General features: G+C 44.5%; 1 protein-coding gene across 2 annotated transcripts in view; it reads left to right on the top strand.

Annotated features, from left to right (window-relative positions):
• Positions 1-3,199: 3,199 nt before the first annotated feature.
• The window catches only part of ADRB2 (adrenoceptor beta 2), a 122,781-nt gene continuing 105,050 nt past the window's right edge, over positions 3,200-20,930 (top strand). Inside the window, exon 1 of one of the 2 annotated variants that reach the window (XM_020969134.1) lies at positions 3,200-4,678. In XM_020969134.1, coding sequence (XP_020824793.1) covers positions 3,532-4,678 — 1,147 coding nt within the window. In that variant the 5' untranslated portion in view covers positions 3,200-3,531. Of the gene's footprint in view, positions 6,661-20,930 lie in introns of both variants that reach the window. The other variant, XR_002321089.2, reaches the window with a different exon arrangement.

The raw sequence follows: 20,930 nt of genomic DNA, 5'->3' as shown, positions 1-20,930 counted from the left end.
GCAAAGACAAAAGGGAAACAGCCTGTCCTTAAGGAGTGTACAAGCTCAGTGGAGGAGATAATCTCTGAATACACACACACACACACACACACACACACACCACACACACACACACACACACACAGATATTTTATCTACACACTCACAAAGAATAGAAGAAGGGAACTAGCAGCTGGGGGACTTATCTGCGCAAACTTGAACAAAACACTTAAGCTCTTTAGGTCTCAGTTTCCTCATCTGTAAAATGAGGGGGTTGGAGAAGACCTTTAAGATCCCTTCCAGCTCTAAATCTACTTACATTTCTGCCTTTCCTCTCTTCTCCTCCCCTCCCTCTGGGAGGCAGTGTGGTACAATGGAAAGAGCCCTGAATTTGTAGTCAGAGGACCTGGGTTTGAATTTCAGCTCTACTACTTAGTACCCATGTGATCTTGGACAAGCCGAGGAGGCTCTCAGTACCTCAGTTTCTTCATTTATAAATCAAACCATTTAGATTAGGTGACCACTGTAGGATATTCTTGTGAACATTAATGTGTGTGTCGGTGAAGACTGCTTGACCAGTTTGCGCTGGATTAAGCACCCACATGAATAATCTACTGAATTGATTTTGCTAAATACCCTAAGGAAATTTGTTTCAATACACATGCACTTGAGCCAGATAATAAGACCAACAGGGGTAGACAGATCTTCAATTTCATTGGTATAGGGAGCACCCAGATGAGATTTCCTCTCCAAATGCACCGGTGGGCACCATTTTAGCAGTTTCTAGTCTTAGAGAGTTGTCTAGAACATTGAGATGTTAAGTGACTTGCCCAGGGTCATACAACCAGTATGTATCAGTGGCAGGACTTGAACCCAGATCTTTCTAGGTCAACTCTCTGCTACCTCACTCTGCCTCTAATAAACTCCAACGTCTTTGGAAAGTATCTACTGTGGCTGTGCAAGGAACTTCATGTTACACCATTTGGAGAAAGGCAGGATTGGGTGTGATGCTAGACCCGGTGCTGGGAGACATGAATTCAAGTTCTAGGTCTATCACAGCTTAGCTGTTGTCCAGACCTTCTTTCTGCTTTAGTTTCCCAGTTTCCTCGTCTGGAAAATGGGCATAACACTTGCATTCCCTTGCTTTCAGGGCTATTATACATGCTGCTTCTGATGTCATCCCCGTGCTGCAGGGATCGAAGAAGACAATGGATACAGGGTGATTCACAATCATCAAATGTGGAATAAATGAAAATTGTTGTTACATAGCTACCAATGTCAGATAGTGAAAAGAGCCTGGGATCTGAAGTTAGAAGACCTGAGTTCAAGTTCTGACTGTGCTACTAATTAGTTTTGTGACTTCAGGAAAATCATTTAATTTTTCTCAGCCTCAATTCCCCCACCTAGAAAAAAAAGGAAGGGGGGGAATAATAGTTACTTTATAAGATTGTTATGAGGATTAGACAGTGGATGTAAGGTAATTTGTAAAGCCTTAGACACCAGCTATTGTTACGGAGTACCTTTATTCTTTTCAGTTCCTGGCTCTGCCATTTACTACCTTTGTGACCTTAGACAAGTGACTTAACCTCTCTGGGCTTCAATTCACATCTGTGCAGTGAAGGAGTTGAGCTTGATTGATGACCTTTAAGGTTCCTTCTAACACTGAACCTATCTATGATCCTGTGACCCTGTGATTTCATTGGTGTAGGGAACTCCCCGATGGGGGAACTCCCTCTGCAAATGCAGGTGGGCACCCTCTGATCTCTGCTAAGCTTTGACATTTGCTCCATGTGACTATGTGCAGATGTTCAGAGTAGACTCTCATGCTAATGCACGTGTGTGTGTGTGTGTGTGTGTGTGTGTGTGTAAATCAGGGGGGTGAGAGTACAATAAATCTGATAATCAACCTTGAAACCTGAAGTATTCTCACTTGAAAATGAAATCGGGCTAGAAAAATGATGTCTTTTGCATTAAAAATAAACAAGATGTTTTTCTGGGTCCCCTGTCCCACCTTCAACTCTTCCACTCTCTAAAAAAGAAACAGAAGAAAAAGAAAACAAACCTAATTCTCTGGGACTCAGTGGGGTGCAGTGGAGTGAGCCTTGGATTTGGAATAAGAGGAAGAGGGTTCAGATTCTGTCTCTGTTATTCACTGCCCAAGACTTTGTAATGAGTCACTTCTTCATGAAAGAAGGTTGATTCCTCCTCTGTAAAATGAAAGGAAGATCTAGATGTGACCCCTGAGGTCTAAATGTGTGAGCCTAAGAATGAAAAAGAAATGTAACATTACATGCCCAACCAATGACCATGGAGATTAAGACAAATGATATGTGTCCTCCTAAAAAGGGATTTCACTGTCTTTCTACTACTAAAACCCCACCTGCAAGAAGCCTTTCCCTGTCCCTCTCTTAGACTACCTACCTTTCAGCTACCTTGTATATATCTCCTACATATCTCGTTGTTTGTGTGTTGCTGCCCTCATTAAAATTTGACCTCCTTGAGGGCAACGACTTCTTTTGTCTTTCTTTGTATCCTCCTTGCCTAGCACAGTGCTTAAGGGTTTGTTGATTGACGACTGACTACCAGACTTCAGTTTTTCAATTAATCCAAAAGAAGTGTGCTTGAGCCTGTGTGAGTGTTTGTTTCTTCGTCCGTGTGTCACTCACTGCCTGTAGGTCTCTGTGTGCAACTGTGCCTTTGTGCCAATGTTTACAACTCTTGTCTCTGTGCGCGTACCCATGTGTCTGCATGTCCGTGTCTGTGTGTATCTAAGTATTATTGTTACATAATTAGGGTTACTCGGTGTTCTCGTGTCTTCATCGTGTGGGCCTGGGTCCCTATGTCTGCCTCGGTCTCTCTCTCTCTCTGGATGTCTGTGTCCGTGTGCACCAGTGACTTTCTCAGTATGCCTGTGCCTTTCTTTGTACGTGACTGTCTCTCTGCAGTCTGCCGTGTCTCATTGCAAGTGTGTCTCTCTTGGGTTCTGCTGACTACCAGGGGGACGGCCAGTCTGCAATGCCAGGGCAGGCAGCGCTGCACCCCCTGGGGCTCCCGCGGAAACCCAGCGCCCAGAGCTTCCACATTCTGCGAGCCCAGAATAAGGTGCGGCTCCGGGGGCGGGCCAGGGCTTCCAGCAGCGGGGGGGGGGGGGGGGGGGGGCGGGGTCCCCCTCACACCATTGGCCGAAAGTAACCTAACGTCATGGGACGGAGGCTGGACGGAGGACAACCGAAGTTCTGAAGTCCCGGGCGCATAGCGGGCTCGGAGCACTTGCAGTCTGCGCGCTCGCTCGGAGGAGCTGCCGCTGTTCGCTGTTCCTGAGCTCAGACCAGCAGACCAGGGCGCGCCCTGCTTTCCTCCTTCCCTCCGTTGCTGGCAGATCTGTGCACCTTACGGAGGCTGAATGACGGGCCCTTGTCGGGCCAGCAGTTGCTTGGGACTCTCAGGGAGCTGAGCCCCTGCCAAGAAGAGATTGGCAGCGGGGCATTCTCAGTCAAGGCTTGCGGACCTCCTGGGACGGCCCCGCCCCCCGGGGGGGACACTTGGGGGGCCATGTCCGCCAACTTGAGCCACACCTTTCTGAACACCACCGCTCAGAAGAGTGAAGCGTGGGTGGTGGGCTTGGGCATTGTCATGTCCATCATAGTCCTGGCCACTGTCTTTGGCAACGTGCTGGTCATCACAGCCATCGCCAGGTTCCAGCGTTTGCAGACTGTCACTAACTACTTCATCACATCACTGGCTTGTGCTGACCTGGTTATGGGGCTGGCCGTGGTGCCCTTTGGTGCCAGTCACATCCTCATGGAAATGTGGACCTTCGGGAACTTTTGGTGTGAGTTCTGGACCTCCATTGATGTTCTGTGTGTCACAGCCAGCATCGAGACCCTCTGTGTTATTGCTGTGGACCGCTACTTCGCCATCACAGCACCCTTTCGGTACCAGAGTCTGCTTACCAAGAGCAAGGCCAGGGTGGTCATCTTAGTGGTCTGGGTGGTATCGGCCCTCACTTCCTTCCTGCCCATTCAGATGCACTGGTATCGTGCCAGCCACAAGGAAGCTCTCTTGTGCTACGAGGAGGAGACCTGCTGTGACTTCTTCACTAACCAGGCTTATGCCATTGCTTCCTCTATCGTGTCCTTTTACGTGCCTCTAGTGATCATGGTGTTTGTGTACTCCCGGGTTTTCCAGGTGGCCAAGAAGCAACTTCAGAAGATTGATAAATCTGAGGGCCGCTTTCATGTCCAGAACAGCAGCCAGATGGAGCAGAATGGAAGGACAAGTCACCGAAGGTCTTCCAAGTTCTGTTTGAAGGAACATAAAGCTCTGAAGACTTTGGGTATAATCATGGGGACTTTTACCCTCTGTTGGCTGCCTTTCTTCATTGTCAACATTGTCCATGCAATACAGGACAACACTGTCCCCAAATATGTGTACATTTTTCTGAACTGGGTGGGCTACTCCAACTCAGCCTTCAATCCGCTGATCTACTGTCGGAGTCCCGACTTCAGGTATGCCTTTCAGGAGCTCCTCTGTTTCAGGAGGTCAGCCCTGAAGCTCTATGGCAATGGCCACTCCAGCAACAGCAACGGGAGGAGCGAGCCCAATGGGGAGCATGGGAGCTATCCCACTGAACAGGAGAAGGAGATGGAGCTGCTGTATGAAGACCTCCCAGGCACTGAGGGCTTTTTGAACTGTACAGGTACTGTGCCTAACGCTAGCGCCGGCTTAGAGAGCCAGGATCAGACTCTGGATGATACCCCCTTGTGACTGTCTCTCTGGTTGGTAAAAACCCTCAGCAAACCGAGCAAGGTGGGGAAAAAGAAAGAAACAATTTTTTAAAGAACAACAACCAAAAAAAAAATCCAGCAAAAACAACTCATCACAAACCCCCAAACACTAAGCCTACTCTAACTCATGAGCTAGAAATGTCTAGTCAGCCTATAGAGAGATGGGCAGGAGGGAGAAGGACAGTTTTAGGTTATTTATTGTTTTTAAATTATCAGGAAACAGAACAACTAACCCCCCACCCCGGTTCTAGGGATTCCTCACTTCTGTAACGGTTGGGTTCTGCCTGGAATGGAGTTTGAAGTGTATGTCCACTTCCAGGGTCTCAGGCCTTGAGGACCTGGATCTAGTTTGGATGGCTTTCTCATAGACCTACCTCATTTGTCAAGTATTAGGTTTAGCATACTTCTACTTGGGACATCTCTCTGGAGGGGCAGGCCTTCCCCCAGGGCCTTGTGGATGCTCCAGCTGGACCTGGCTGTCAATGGATTTGTCTCCTCCTCTTATTTGCTCACATGGGCAGTTGGAGGCAGGGACACAGAGGGGGCAGCTTCTGCTGTTGAATGAGCAAAGTCTAAAGTTTACAGTAAATAAATTGTTTTGCTATGACATCACTGCACCTGTTTGTCCCAATCCCCCAGCGGAACATTCTTGTTGGAAACCACAGGTAACTGTTTGTAATAGCTGTCCGATGACTTAATGGTGAATTAATAGCAGTAATAAGAAGACACATTTCTGTGGTGTTTGCCAGTTCTTCCTAGTGCTATCCCCCACAGCTTTGTGAGGAGGTGAAAGAAAGGACTTGCCTACAGTCATACGGCTACAAAGTGTAGATGGGGTCTTGAACCCAGGGCTGTTCCTCTAGCTCTAGTCTTCCTTTTTTCATATCACACTTCTTGGAATTACATTTGCACATAGCTTAAATCTGTTGGCGTTGAATGTTATAATAAACACATCTCAAGTGACCCTTCTACCTTAAGGCAAGCTCCTCTGATTTGCTGAAGTATGTTGCTCATTAGTGTACCTATTTATATATTATTGATATGTAAATCTATTTAATAAGTATTAAATAATAAAAGTGTTATTTATTATTAATGGGAAACTGTCAATTTCCCATTAGTTATTTATTCCAAAATTTTTCGTGGGACGATGGTGGTACGATGGAAAGAGGGAGGAAAAGTCCAGCTGGGTTCAAGTGCCCGCAGACTCTTACTACCCACACGACCTTGGTGAAATCATTTAACCCCTGTAAAAACCTCATCTGTAAAGAGAAGAGGCTGGATTGGCTGGCCTCTGGCGTCCCTTCCAGCTCTGGGTTTAGTATCCTACAATCAAGTAAAAACTTCAATTCAACGATAATCAAAACTCACAGGTCCCATTTACATAGCACTTCAGAATGACAGCGCTCTTTACAGACACATCACCTCACTTAATCCCCTACCATGTTTTCATGTGGATGGTAGCACATCCCCATTTGCCTAATGAAAAAACTGAGGCCCCGAGAGGGGAAGTCGTTTCTTCGAGTCTCACAGCTAGTAAAGCCTCGGAGCTGAGATTCAGACTGAACGCTCTGTACTCTAAATGCAGCCCTCTTCCTGTTGCACCACAAACTGCCTCCTGGTAGACTTTCTGCGTGCTGTTTACCTCAGAAAGAGTGACTCATGGACATGAAGTGATGGACAGCCATCTCCCTGCCTGCTGTTTATGGCAGCCTGCCAAATGTATACCCTCACTCTGCCTTTCCTTGGGAATCTCTGAACCTACTGAGGCTGGATGGTTAGAAAAGAAAGAGGACTCAGCTGTGTGGTCTGAGAATGCTGCCTCCCCCCAACCCCAAATGACAGTCTCTCTCATTCCCACCAGAATGCCGAGGACCAGGAGTGAGCTGGTGGCCAGGTGGGCAGCATGAGTGCGAATGATTTGCTACGTTTACCTTCCCGTCACCCGCTCCTCACCTAGCTAGTGCTGTGACCTGAAGCAGATCCCAAATCACTGCATCTCCTCCCCAGAGAAGAGAGAAGAGTAGTGAGAGGGGAGGGGATGAGGACACACTAATTAGACAATCTCTAAAGTCCCTTCTAGCCCTACTACTACAGCATTAGAGATTTGAAGCTGAAAGCTGGACAGGACTCAGATGATCACAGGTCATATAATTTTTTTTAAGGTCGCATAGGGTCATAGAATTTAAAGCAGGAAGGGACCTAGTCCAAAATTCTCATTTTACAGATGACTTTACAAAGACTCAGAAAGGCTGTGACTTGTCCAGGGTCATAAAGTTAGCAAGTAGTAGAATTTAATGGGATTCAAACCCAAGTCTTTGGAATCTAGGGTTCATTCCCCAGCATCTTGCTTCTCAAGGTCACCTAGGTAGTGAGTAGAAAAATTAGGATTTGAATTTGTGTCTTCTTACTGATAGGGAATCTGATGCCCAGAGAAGGAACATGACTTGCCCAGGTATCATACAGTCAGTCAACAAGCATCCGTTAAAAATTTGCAATGTGTCAGTCACTGTCCTAATGTAGAGGATGCAAAGAAAAGCAAACTAAAAACAAAACAAAACAAAATAAAAACAAAACAAAACAGCTCCTGCCCTTGGGGTCAGAGGCAAAACCCAAACCCAGGTCCGGTGATCTTTCCTGTTCCTGTCCTTCGCCCCCCACCAACCTTGGGTGCCTTATCCACTGCCCCATCCTTATTTTAGTTCTGCCACAATAGAAGGTGCCCAGGGGGCACCGGACCTGCAGGGAGGGCACTGGTTCAGACAGGTTTATGAGTGGTGAGACGGTTGGGGAACAGTCACTGCTGTTTTATGGAATGACTCTAATGCCTTTAAAAGCCACTTATATGACAATCGAAAAAGTAAACACATTCTTTTATCCCCTTTCCTCTCCATCCTTTTTCTATTTTTACATCAGGTATCTGGGCACTAGCTTGGCTTCTCCCCCCATGGCTGGAGAGGGCTTAGTCTGAACAGAGTTGAGCAATCTTTAATTTGTTGCTTAGCTGAATAGCTGCTTCCGGCTTCCAAACAGTGGTTCCCTTCTCTCCATCTGTCAGCACAGCTCTCTTGCAACCTTAACCTTACCAATGGCAAGGAATTCATTTAGGATCACAAGAGTGTTAGAGCACAACATCAGAGCTGGAAAGGACCATAAAACACGAAGCAGTGAAATATTAGAATTGCACAGGGCCTTAGAGCATAGGATTTTGGAAGGAAGCCACTGCACATAAAATGTGTTCGATGCAGGGGGCATGGGCGCTTTTCATCCAAGCAGACTGCAAACCTTCTGTGCTCTCAGGGATGGTTTTTCATGAGATGCTATGGCCAAAAATTTTCATCACCTGGTGTTGTACCTCCTTGCATTTAGCTAGACTAGGCCTCAGAAAAGAGACTTAGCCCATCTTGAGGTCCATATTCAGTTGTTTTAACTTGACAAGAGTATAAAAACTTGTGTTCTGCTGGCATAGCCTTTGAAAACCCAGAGTCACATCCATGCCATCATATTGTACTGTAGGAATTCTTGTGTGCGTGTGTGTGTGCGTGTGTGTGTGTGTGTGTGTGTGTGTGTGTGTGTCTTGGGGGGAGGAGGGAGCTAGAACACAGAATTTATTGCATAAGATATCAGAATGAGAAGGGAACTTAGAACCCAGAAGACCATGGAGTGTTAGAACTGGAAAAGACCTCAGACCACAATGGAGCACAGAGGGACGGAAGGGGCACTAGCTCTACACCCTCATTTTGTTGATGATGTGGCTGAGGTCCGCTCCATCCTGCCTGTCATTTGATCACCTTGGTGACCACGGGCATCTCTCTGGGCTTCCATCACCTCATTTGTAAAATAAAGGGTTTGGATTAGGTGGTGTGTCCTGGGGGCCGCTTGGTGGCTCTGGCGCAGTGGATGGAGCGCTGGGCCTGATGTGCCGAAGACGTCTCCCTGAGTTCAAATCCAGTTTCAGATACTTACTGTGTGACCCTGGGCCTCAGTTTCCTATTTGCCTCAGTTTCTTCATCTGTAAAATGACCTAGAGAAGGAAATGGCAAACCACTCCAGTATCTTTGCTAAGAAACCACAAATGGGATCACGAAGAGTCGGGCACAACTGAAACTGAATCTGTGATCCCAAGAACACAGAGCTTGTGAGTGGCAGAGCCAAGACTAGAACCCAGGCCTCCTGACTTTTGCTATTGTATGTGTTCCCTGATACCACGTGGGCCTTCCTGTGTTTCCTGTTGGTTACCAGGGTGATGGGGGTTGGGTGTGTGCATTGTGATCTCAGTCAAATGCTGGACCGCTCGATGTTTTTAGTACACTGTGTAACGATAGTCTGTGTGGGAGACCATCGGCCTTCGCGTACAGCACTTTTAAATCTGTTAGCACTTTGATATCTGCTGTCTGGTTTTATCTGTCCCCCTCATGGCCCTTCCCCTTTGTTAAAGGCACTTCATAACTTCCCCAGCTCCCCGCAGCCTCCTAACGGAGAATCAAAGGATCTTAGATCTGGAAGTGACATAAAAGATCACCTAGAATTGTAGAATTTGGAGTGGAGGGGGGGACCTTAGAGATTGTTTATTAAGCCCTACTATGTGCCAGATATTATGCTAGGTATTGGTAGGGACATAGTCCTTGTCCCCAAGGAGCTCACATTGTATTGGGGGAAATCTGTGTACATATAAATTTACATGTTGATATAGATGTATATATGTATGTGTATGTATGTATACATATATAATATTCTATAAACCTGTGCAATAAAATTACATGAATATGAATATGTATACACATACATATGTATGCATATATGCAAACGTTTATATAATAGGGGTGTGTGTGTGTGGGTGTGTGTGTGTGCACTTTTGTACTGAACAGAAGGCACGAGCAGCTGGGGGGGGCAGGTGGATCGGGAAAGGCCTCATGTACAAGGTGGCACTTGAACTGAAGGGCATTAGGGATTCTAAGAGGCAGAGATGAGGACATAGTGCATTCCAGGCATGAGGAATATGAAAGTACAGAGGTGGGAGGTGGAGGATTGTGTATGAGGAACAGCAAGACCTGCTTGACTGGACCCTACGGGATGTGAAAGGAGTAATGCATCATGAGAAGGGAAAATAGATGGGAGCCAGGTTGTGAATGGTTTTAAAAGCCAAAGGTAATAAAGAACAATTGGAGTTTATAGAATTTGGGGGTGGGGGGAGGGTGCAGTTAATCTAGCCTAATATCTTCATTTCTAACAGAATAGGACACTGAGGCCCAGAGAAATGAAATTGTTTTTCCCAAAGTCACATAGCTGGTACGCAGGAGAGTACATTTGAACTCTAAAGAATTATTTATTTCACTCAGGAAACTTCTACTAGGACATTTTCTCCTTTCAGGATGCTTGAAGATTCCCTAATTCAGCATGCTTATTACCTAATTCAGCACACATCTCCGTGTGGTTATTCAGGTTTTGGGATTACGATAACTATATGAAACTTTTTCAGTCTCTAGGGCCTTGACCAGTTATTACCTTTCCTAGAATATGAAAATGTAGAGGGAAAAGAGACCTTAGAAGCCATTTAATGTGACCCTTCCTTCCTCCAAACCCTTTGATAGATAAGAATCTGAGGCCTGACCTCTCCAAGGTCACACAGGTAGGAACAGCCATCTGCTCTTGTCCTCTGACTTTAAGCACCACTCTCTTTAGAAATGAACAGTGGCAGATCTGATTAAAAAAAAAAAGATTCTATTTATGTCCCTCTGTCATGCATATTTGTTTGTTGTCAAGGGGTTACATAACATTTGTGGTATAGTCACCAGAACAAAACTTCCTTTGCCTCGGCTAGAAGGGCCCAGGAACTGTCAAATGAGAAACTAATCTTGAGATGCCAGCTGACAGGTGTGTCTTGTGGGGGTGGAGGGAGGGGACGGTTACTGAGGGAAGGAATCCAGGAAAGGGAGGATGGGAAGGAGCCAGGCTCCAGAACGGCTTGACAAGCAGTAGGCAACACTGGAGCCTGCAGAAGGAGTCCAACCGAGTATCGATTGAGTATCAGACTACGAGAGGCTTGAGTACTCTGGACGTGTAAGCAGAACATAGCATCTGGTGGCTCCTCTCAAAGAGTTTATAATCTACTTGAGAAAACAAAACAAACAGCCACATAAGGGCAGTAAAAGACAGTGACTGACCGTGAGGTACAGTGAAAAGAGCCTTGGATGTGAGAGTCCAGAGGCTGGGATTCTAGTCCCAGCTCTGACCCTGACTGTGACTGACTATGTAATTTTTCCTCTCTGAGCCTAACTTTTGTTGTTTGTAGAATGAGGCAGTTGGACTTCGATGATCTGTAGAGCCTATGACTGGCCTAATATCCAATGTTCTAAAGTCACTTCCAGCTCTAGCTTTCTATGTTCTAAGAGTATGCGTTCTATATTCTAATATTCTGTGGTCTAAGGGGCCCTCCAGCTATGATGTTCTAAGTTCTATGTTTTAACATCCTATAGTCTAAGGATTTTTCTGTTCAAATTTTCTGAGTGTTATATTCTAACTGCCTATGAGATGAGACTAGATTCCAGGCATACGTGCAGACTGCAAGTCCCATTTGGTGGGGAGACCTGGGGAGAACTTACCTGTGGTGTTAGCTGCTAGTATAAGGCTTCTGTCATTACCGTGCTTATAACAGAACAGCAACCTGCCCATCAGAATGTCTGACCCTTTTCTCCGAGCCTTTGTTTTGGCTCTGGGTTTCAATCTGAGGGTTGGGTCAGAGTGAAAGGAGGATGTGAAACTTCCAGAACTTGAGTGTGGCCGGGTAAAACTGCAGCAACATATTTGGCACTGCCTAGATTGCACCCAGGCAAACTGGTTCTTGGTGAGTTTGGAATGGTGCCCATGGTGGCTTGATTGCAAGGCGAGTCTGTGGCTGGAGTTGTCCTGAGGCCTGGAACTTGTTAGAAATCTGGCAGGCCACAGCTGGCTTGCGAAAGAGATTTTGAGTGTTTTGTCCACTTTCTTAGAAGAATAGAACTGATTTTCTGGCAGCAGGGAGTGTTTGATATAATGGGAGAAAGTCATTCAGGCAATAATGATCGTAATAACCGAGCAACAATTTTTTTTTCTTGTCCATTACTTTATTTAATGTTCATAGTTCCCTTCCCGTGAGGTAAGGAACACTAGTATAATTAACCCCATTTGACAAATGAAGAAGCTCAGGCTATCTCTTCACAGATTCACAAAATGTCAGCATTAGAAGGGACCTTAAAGGTTCTCTATGCAACCCCCTCGGTTCACAGAGTAAAAGGAACCATAGGCCCGGAGAATTAAAGCGACTTGCCAGCCTATGTAGACAGATTGTAAGTTGCTGAGGAAGACTCGAACCCAGGGCCTCTGGCTTTACATTCAGTGTTCATTTTAGTGTACTCTGTTTTTATTTATTGTTCATCCAACCAATATTTACCAAGTGCCAGTCCTCCTGTATGAGTTTGCACAGGGATTGTTCTAGAGAATACTTGCTTCAGAGAGAGCACAAATAAGATTGCTTGGGAAATATTTAAAATACTTAAAAGAACAAACTTCTCAAGTACACTCGAGAACTTTTAAAATGCCATCTATATACGATTAAGAAGAGATGGCCTGGCTGGTTTCAGCAGGCGTCCAAAGGCCTGCATTCCGGTCTCTTCGTTGCCCTCTCTGGGCATCAGGTTGCTGCCTTGTTTTCTTGAATGATCTTTAGGTCTCTTCTAGCACTAATATTCTGTGAGTTAGTGGATTAATTATAAATGGATCGATCAATTAATCATTCATTCATTCAGTAACAGAATTGAGAAAACAGATTTTTAAAATCTCAGTATATTACTAATTACCCACATTTAATGAGATGACATCTGTTCAGTTGTTTTCCAGTTGTGACCTCATTTGGAGTTTTCTTGGTAAAGATGCCAGGGTGAGTTGCCTTTTCCTTCTCCAGCTCATTTTACAGATGAGAAAGCTGAGGCAAACAGGATTAAGTGAATTGCCCAAGGTCATACAGCTAGGAAGTATCTGAGGCCAGATTTGAACTCACAAAGGTGAATCTTCCTGACTCCAGGCCTGGAGTCTACTGTGCCACCTAATTGCCCTGACATGACATTTACCATAAGTGTAAAACACCTTCACTTGAGTGCAAAAATTGCACAAGTACAGGGATAGAGAACTTTGGTTAGATCACAAATCATAGTGTCCTGAAGGCTCTCATGGCTAAGTACAGAGATGGGGCCTAGACCTGTGATTTCATTGGTATGGGAAGCAACCCCAGTGAAGCAGTTTCCTCTGCCAGGATGGTCATTACCTTCTTAACTCTCTAAGCTCACATGGTAGCAAAAAACAAACAAACAAACAAAACCCTAACTTCATTTAAACTGTGTTAGTAGGAATTAATATCTAGATGAGGGAGGCAGCCATTTCATTGTCCTTCATTTACCCCGACTAAACCATATCTAGGGAATTCTATTCAGTTTTTGGTTCAGAATTTTAGGAGTGACGTGGACAAGCTGGAGCATATCCAGAGGAAGGTGATCCGGATGGTGAAGGGATGGGAGACCATACCACGTGAACAAACAGGGGAAGTTTAGCCATAAGGAAAGAAGACTTGGGGGAACTTGATTTTTGTCTTTGAGTATTTGAAGGACTGTCATGTGGTAAAGGGATTGGACTCAGTTCTGCTCAGTTCCAGATGGTAGAACTAGCTCTGAAGGGTAGATGTTGTAATGAAGCAGACTTTGGCGTAAAAACTTCCAGAGAGATGCCCCAAAGTAGAATTGTCCACCTTGTCAGGTATTAAGCCCTTCACGATTGGAGGCCTTTAAGGGGAGCCTAGAAGGTCACTTGTTGGGGATTTCTTAGGTGGGATTCCAGTTCAGTTCTAGACTAACTTAGATATTCTCTGTCCTTCTAACTCTGAGATTCCATGAGTCCATAAGTCCCTATTGATTTTGTGAACCAGTGGAATGAACTGCTTTGGGAAGTGGTGACAACCTATCCTTGGAGATATTCAAGCAGAAGCTTATTCTGTCAGGGCTCTTAAAGAAGAGATTCCCGAATGGGGTGAGAGGTTGGAAGAGATGACCTTTAAGGGCCATTCTAATTTTGAAATTTAGTGACATTGTGTCCTTGAAAATATAAGAAAATAAAATTGTATTTCTTTTTTTTTTAAAAATTTGTTCTCAAAGTCAGACCTTTCTCCAGTTCACACTAGCTTTCACCCCAGTGATCTGTATTGAAGGTTTTTTCACTGTATTCCCAACTGGGGAACTACCCAGGAAATCAGTCTCTTAACAGCTCTGGGATGCAGGGTCGGGGAGAGATGGAAACCCAGAAATAGAGCAAAAAGGTTAAGCAGTTTTCCAAACTATTAGTCCTGTTCATCAGCTGTCCTTCCCATGCCTTTTCCAAGTGACTTATGACCTCCCAGAGAGAAAATGAGTCTTCTCTGCAAAGACTATTAAGACTTTATTCCCCTCCATCATTGCACTTCCTGTAATCTTGTTTCTATCACTCTATTCAGTAATAATAACAATTTCCCTTTCTATAGTATTTTAAAGTCTATAAAACACTTTCCTTACAGCCAACCTAGAAGGAGTAGTAGTGCAAGTGTTGCTAGCAAGATTGACTGTAGGAGAAAGCCACCTCTAGCTAGCTTTTCTGTGACCTCTTTTCACCCTCCTCAAATGTCCCATGGCTCCTCTCCCCACCTCCCTCAGCTGAGAACTTTGCCTCATATTTTACAGAAAATATTGAAAGTCTTTTGCCGTGAGGTTCCTCTTCCCTCTTCTTCCCTATCTCATATCACTCAGATACCTCCTGCTACTATCTCCTCCTTCAACCCCATCTCACATGATGAAGTGGCCCTTCTCTTTTCCAAGGCTTACCCCTCACCCCTGTTCAAGTGATCCCATTCCATCCCATCTCCTCCAACAAATTGCCCTCTCTGTCATCCCCATTCTCTCACTTATCTTTATTTTCTGTCTACTGGCTTCTTCTCTGTTTGCCTATAAACATGTCCATGCCACCCCCATCCCCCCAAAACCCTCACTTGATCCTTCTGCATCTAATAAGTGCCATCCTATGTCTGCCCTTTGTGGTTAAATTCCTTGAGAAGGCTATCTACAATAGGCACCTCCACTTTCTCTCCTCTCACTTTCTTCTTAACCCCTTACAATCCAGCTTCTGATCTCATCATTCCTCTGAAACCACTTTTAATGATCTCAATTGCCAAATCCAATGGCCTTTTCTAAATGGCCTTTTTGAAACCCTCATTCTCCTCTGTTTCTCTGCAGTCTTTGACACTGTTAACTAACCTCTTCTTGATATTCTCATCTCTTTGTTTTTTGGGATACCTCTCTCTTCTGGTTCTTCTCCTATCTGACTACTTCTCAATCTCCTTTGCTGGATCCTCATCCAGGTCATGCCTTTTAACCATAGGTGCCTCATAGGGTTCTCTTCTGGGCCCACTTCTCCCTTTGCATTATTCACTTGGTGATCTCATCAGCTCCTAGTTTAATTGTTGTCTCTATGCTGGTGAATCTCAGATCTACTAATCCTGCCCTAACCTCTCTGCTGACCTCTAATCTTGCATCTACAACTGCCTTTCAGACATCTTGAACTAGATGTCTAATAGACATCCTAACCTCAACATATCCAAAACTAAACTCATTAAAGTTCCCTCTAAAGCCTCTCCCCACCCCAAACTTCTCTATTACTGCAAAGGTACCACCGATTCTTTCAGTCTCCTAGGCTCACTCTTAGGTTCCTAGGTGCCATCTTCAATTCCTACCTCTCATCCTTCCCCTTTCCCCCACCTCCCATTCCAGTCTGTTGCCAATGGCTGTCAATTTCACTTTTGCAACATTTGTGGAATACATACCTTTCTTTCCTTGATACTGCCACCATCTTGGTACAGGCCCTCGTCACTTCAAGCTTGGATTATTTCAATAGCTTATTGGTTGGGTCGCCTGCCTCAGATTTCTCTCCATTCCAATTCATCTTCCTTTCCTAAAGCACATGTCATACCATGTCATTCTCTTCACGCTAAAAAAACTTCAGTGGCTCCTTATCACCTCCAGGATCAAATACACAACCCTGTGTTTAGTGTTCAAAGCCTTTTGTAACCTAGCACCACCTCCCAACCCCTTTCCAGGCTTTTTACACCTTATCCCCCCACCAGTCCTCTTCAATCCAGTGACTCTGGCGTCCTGGCTGTTCCTCAGACAAGACACTCCTGGCTCTGGCGTTTTCTCTGACTTTTCCTCGTGCCTAGAATTCTCTCTCTCCTCATCTTCTCTATTCTGGCACCCCTGGCTTCCACCAAAAATCTCATCTTCTGCAGAAAACCTTTCCAACTCCTCTTAATTCTAGTAACTTCCCTCCCTTAGTTATTTCCTATCTGTCCCACACATGGCTTGTTTGTACACATTTGTTGCCCCCATTAGATTGCAAGTTCCTTGAGGGCAAGGACTGTCTTTTGCCTCTTTGTACTCCCAGCACTTAGCACAGTGCTTTACCCACAGTAGGTGCTTATTAAATGCTTATCGACTGACCCTCTGGCTCACACTCATTGTGTGATCATGGCTAGGCAGTTTATCCTACCCAAATTAATAATACTGGTAAAATGAAAGAGACATCTTGTCATGATGTAGAGAGATGGACATAGAGTCAGAAAGACCTGAGTTCAAATTCTATCTCAGATACTTACTAGCCCTTTGACCCCGGGCAAGTCACTTAACATCTCTCAGCCTCAGTTTCCTCCCTTGCAAAAATGGGGATTATAAAAGCATTTACCTTGTGGGGTTGTTGTGAATACCAATGAAATAACATAAAGTACTTTGCAAACTTTACTATTATGAGTGGATGGAATTCCAGTCTTGGAGTCAGGAATAACTGAGTTCAAACTCCGACACTTACTAGGTGTGTGACTCTGGGAAGATCACTTTATCTTTCTCAGCCTCAGTTTCCTTACTTATAAAATGGGCATAATAACAGCCTCTGCCTGAGTTGTAAGAATCACTTGAGGTAACACATGTAAATCACTCTGCCAGCTTTGAAGTGCTGTATAAATGCTACCCATTGTTGTGGTTGTTTATATGGTAATCAGACGAGATCAACTGCTCTGCAGATCTTAAAGCATTATGGGAATGCGGTTATTCTATCACCAAACCTCAGAGGTTGTTGTGAAGTTCGAATGGGATGATATATATTTATATAGCTATGTATGTGTGTGTGTATGTGTATATGTATACACATACCTATATCTATATCTATATATCTATATATATGTACACACACACTCACACACACGTGTAGAAATGTCAGCTGTTGTTTATATCCCCACTTCCACAAATCAGGAAACTCAGGCTCAGAAAAGGAAAAGAATTTGTGCCAGATCAAACAGTAGGTGTCAAGCATGTACCTGATGGTGCTCTTTATGGTATATCAAGCTTGTTTGCCCTTTCAGGGGGTTCTTAGGCTTTTGTAAGGGACTCCCCAGGAAGCAGAAAGTAGCCTGTAATTAGCCACCATGCGGCTAAATCCTCAGATTGTCCTGCTCTCTCCCTGAGCAATAATGCAAGGTGAATACATTTGAAAATCCAGGCATAACCATCTAACTATTGGGTTTTCTTAGCTCTAATGTGTATTCTCTAATTGCTCCCTGGCTGCCTGCTCTGTATTTACTAAATTAAATGAAATGAAGCCCTCCTTCTAATGGGTGGAATGGTAGTTATGCTCAAACGATTTTTCTGCCTAAGCTTGTGCTGAACACAGATCATTAGAGAATCATATAACATTAGCCCTGGAAGGGATCTGAAAATAAAAAAAGCACCACAGAACATTAGATCTGGAAGGGACTTTTTTTAGAACAGAGGATGTTTGGTATCTTCTAGTACAATAGTGCAACACCATAATGATAATCATCATAACAATAGCTAGGATTTATATAACACTTTTTAATCAATTGATTTCTATTTTCTCAGTTACATATAAACAAGGATTTTTAACATTTGGGTTTTTTTTAAGTTTCAAATTTTCTCCCTCCCTCCCTCCCCTGCCCTCTGCTTAAGAAGGCAAACAATTTGATATAGATTATACATGTGTAGTCATGCAAAACATTTCCATATTACTCATGTTGCAAGAGAAAACATAGACCAAAACCAAAACAAAACAAGGATACTAAAGAAAGTTTAAAAGTATGCTTCAATATGCATTGAGACTCCATCAGTTCTTTCTCTGGAGGTGGACAGCCTTTTTCATCACGAGTCCTTCAGAATTGTCTTGTATCATTGCATTGCTGAGAATACCTAAGTCATTGACAGTTGATCATCATTTAATATTGCTATTGCTATGTACAGTGTTCCCCTGGATCTATATAACATTAGCTTTTGCAAAGTGCTTTACAAAATTTATCTCATTTTATCCTCCTAACAATCCTAGGAAATAGGCACTATTATTAATCACCATTTTATAGATGAGGAAACTAAGGTGAAGTGACTTGCCCAGCGTAACACTGTATCTGAGGCCGGGTTTGAATTTAAATCCTTCTGACTTCAAGTCCGATGCTCTATCCACTTCATCACCTAGCTGCCTCTAGAGAACATAGAATGTTGGAGATCTTCTAGCCCAACTTAGGGTAACATGATCTTTATTTTAAAGAGAAGGAAACTGAGGAAAGGTCACAGAAAGAGTCAGCGGCAGAGCCAGGTCTCCTGACTCACAGTGATGCCTTGGGAGCATTTCCTGCTGGCTCTGCTGTTCTTCTCTGGCCTTTGATGGACTTCATGTGCTGACTGTTTTATGAGCTTTACCGATAAAATTGCAGATGCATTCCCCCACCAGGACATACACTTCCCCTCGTTTACCACCTTGGCTCGTGTTTACTTGTCTGGATGACTGACTCTGTTAAAGGATTAATCCCAGACTGGAGCTGTACACAGGCTCCACTTAGGAGTGCAACACCAGGAGCTAAGCACATACAAGGCAATCTTTATGCAACCCGGCCTGACCTTCTTCCTGTTACCCAGCCTGGAAGCAGCCAGTGATCGTGGTCTACAAGCAGCTCTGCCTTGTCACTGGAGACCTGGGACTGAGAGAAGAGGGGAGCGCTTCCCTGGGAACACTGGGGATGCCATTGATTCCTGGCCCAAAGAACGTTTGGTTTGGAGAGGGGCTGGGTCCATTACGTATTCCTCATTCTGCAAGAATGAGGTCCCAAAGCTAAGCTCTGGCAAAATCATGGCATCTACAGAGTGGGTTTTTTCTTTTACCAACCCCCACTCGGATGTGTGCCCATCTGCTCAGAGAGGGTGTATATATAAACAGATGGGTGTATGGAACATGGGGTAGTCCTGGCCCTGCCACTGACTCCTTGTGTGACCTTGGCTAAGGCACTTAGATAAGGTAATCTCTAAGATCTCTTCTAGCTATAGAGTTCAGTGCTATGATTTCCCTTTCCAGGCCTCAATTTTCCCATCTATTAAATGATAGGGTTGGACGTGGCCCTTTCTATCCCCAAAGAGCCAAGTCTATGATTTCCTTTCTGTGGACCTCAGCATTCACATCTGTGAAATGTGTATGGACTAGAGCTTCTTTCGAGCTCTTAAGTTCTTCGCTCGTGTAACTGACAGCAATGAGGCCCTGTAGAGGGACAAGGTCAGGGTATGTATATCTAGTCCACTGAACATCTTCCACTGAGTCCAGGGGAATCTGAGGGACTCCCTGCATTCCTCCCTGCTTGTCTTCCTAGTCTCTGTCTTCCTGTCTTGTAGCTCTTCCAGGCCATGCAAAATCAGCCTGAGGCTGTGCGTGTAAGGCATTGAAAACAAAGTGAGGGAGGGCTCCCCAAGCAGGCCCCTGTGACCTAGAATTCCTTCTAGTGGGGGCAGTCCTCCTGAAATGTGTAAGATGCATGTGCTGGCTACATTCTGTATTCTGAGGCCCCTTCCATCTTTGACTTTCCCCGGTTCTATTATTTTTTATGGGTGTACATATAAACATGCGGCTCCTTTTTGTCTGCAGGGGTAGGCGGTATGTATGAGGATATGCCATTAACGATGGGCAGGTACAATTCTAGGTTTTAAGCATTTAGGACAGATAATTGGGACCCAGGTCTCCGTCTGTAGGACAGTAATACCGAATAACTGATAAAATAAAAACCACAAATATGTGACATGTTTTGACAGAGCAGACCTAGGCATCCTTATTTCTATTAAAACACAGTTTTGGGAAACAGTTACTTCTCCTACAACTAGACACTATGAGATGTGTAAGGGAACTATGAGAGCGCGAGTGTGTTGTACTTGTCGGTGTCTAAGATATTGACCCTCCAAGAGGAATTCGAAATCTAGAGACCATCGAGAGTGTCATAGACTTAGAACTGAAAGGCACTCTGGAGGTTTTCTAGTGCAGGGCTTCTTACCCTGTTTCCATGCATGACCCCTTCAGCTCTTCTTAAACTGTGGGTCACAATCCCATCCACCTCTCTTGTTTTACAGATGAAGAAACTGAGGTCCAGAGAGGTCACATGACTTTCCTTAAGGACACATCTATAGTAAGTAGCAGAGCCAGGATTTGAACTCAGGTCCTCTAACTCCAGACCTAATGCTTTTTGCACTGAATGCTATGTTGTCCCAGAGAAAGACTGAAAAAGAAAAGCAGTAGTCTGAAGAATAAAACCAACCATACGAGGATAAATGGAAGGAATTAAGGGTGTGTAACCTGGAAAAGAGACATCTTCATGGAGGAGAGGAAGAGCATATGACTAAATATGTTAACAATGAGACACTTTTGTCCCAAAGTAAAATGACGTGTTTTGGGAAACAGCGAGCTTCTTACACCTGCATGTCTTTAAAGTAGAGGCTGGATAATTGCTCTTCAGGGGTATTAAAGAAGGGGTTTCTATTTAGGTACAACTTGGAGGATATGACTTCTGAGGTCTCTTTTATCTCTGACATCCTGTGGTTTAGTGATTCTGAAACTAGGGCAAGTATATGAGAGCTATGGCAAACAGTAACAGAAAGTGAACTCTGGCAGGGTGGTCCCTGATTGAGGCCGTAAGGTTTTCATTCTTTTCTTTTATTTCAAAGATGCTCCTAGATGCTTTCGGAGTTGACTCCAAGGGGTTGCTTAGTAGCTGAACATCGCTCTCCTTCCTGCTGTGAGTCACCACTT

This window comes from Phascolarctos cinereus, unplaced genomic scaffold, assembly GCF_003287225.1.
Source record: "Phascolarctos cinereus isolate Bilbo 61053 unplaced genomic scaffold, phaCin_HiC Scaffold_2;HRSCAF=192, whole genome shotgun sequence".
In the NCBI taxonomy this organism is placed as follows: Eukaryota; Metazoa; Chordata; class Mammalia; order Diprotodontia; family Phascolarctidae; genus Phascolarctos; species Phascolarctos cinereus.
This window is presented reverse-complemented; position numbering and strand designations above follow the sequence as displayed.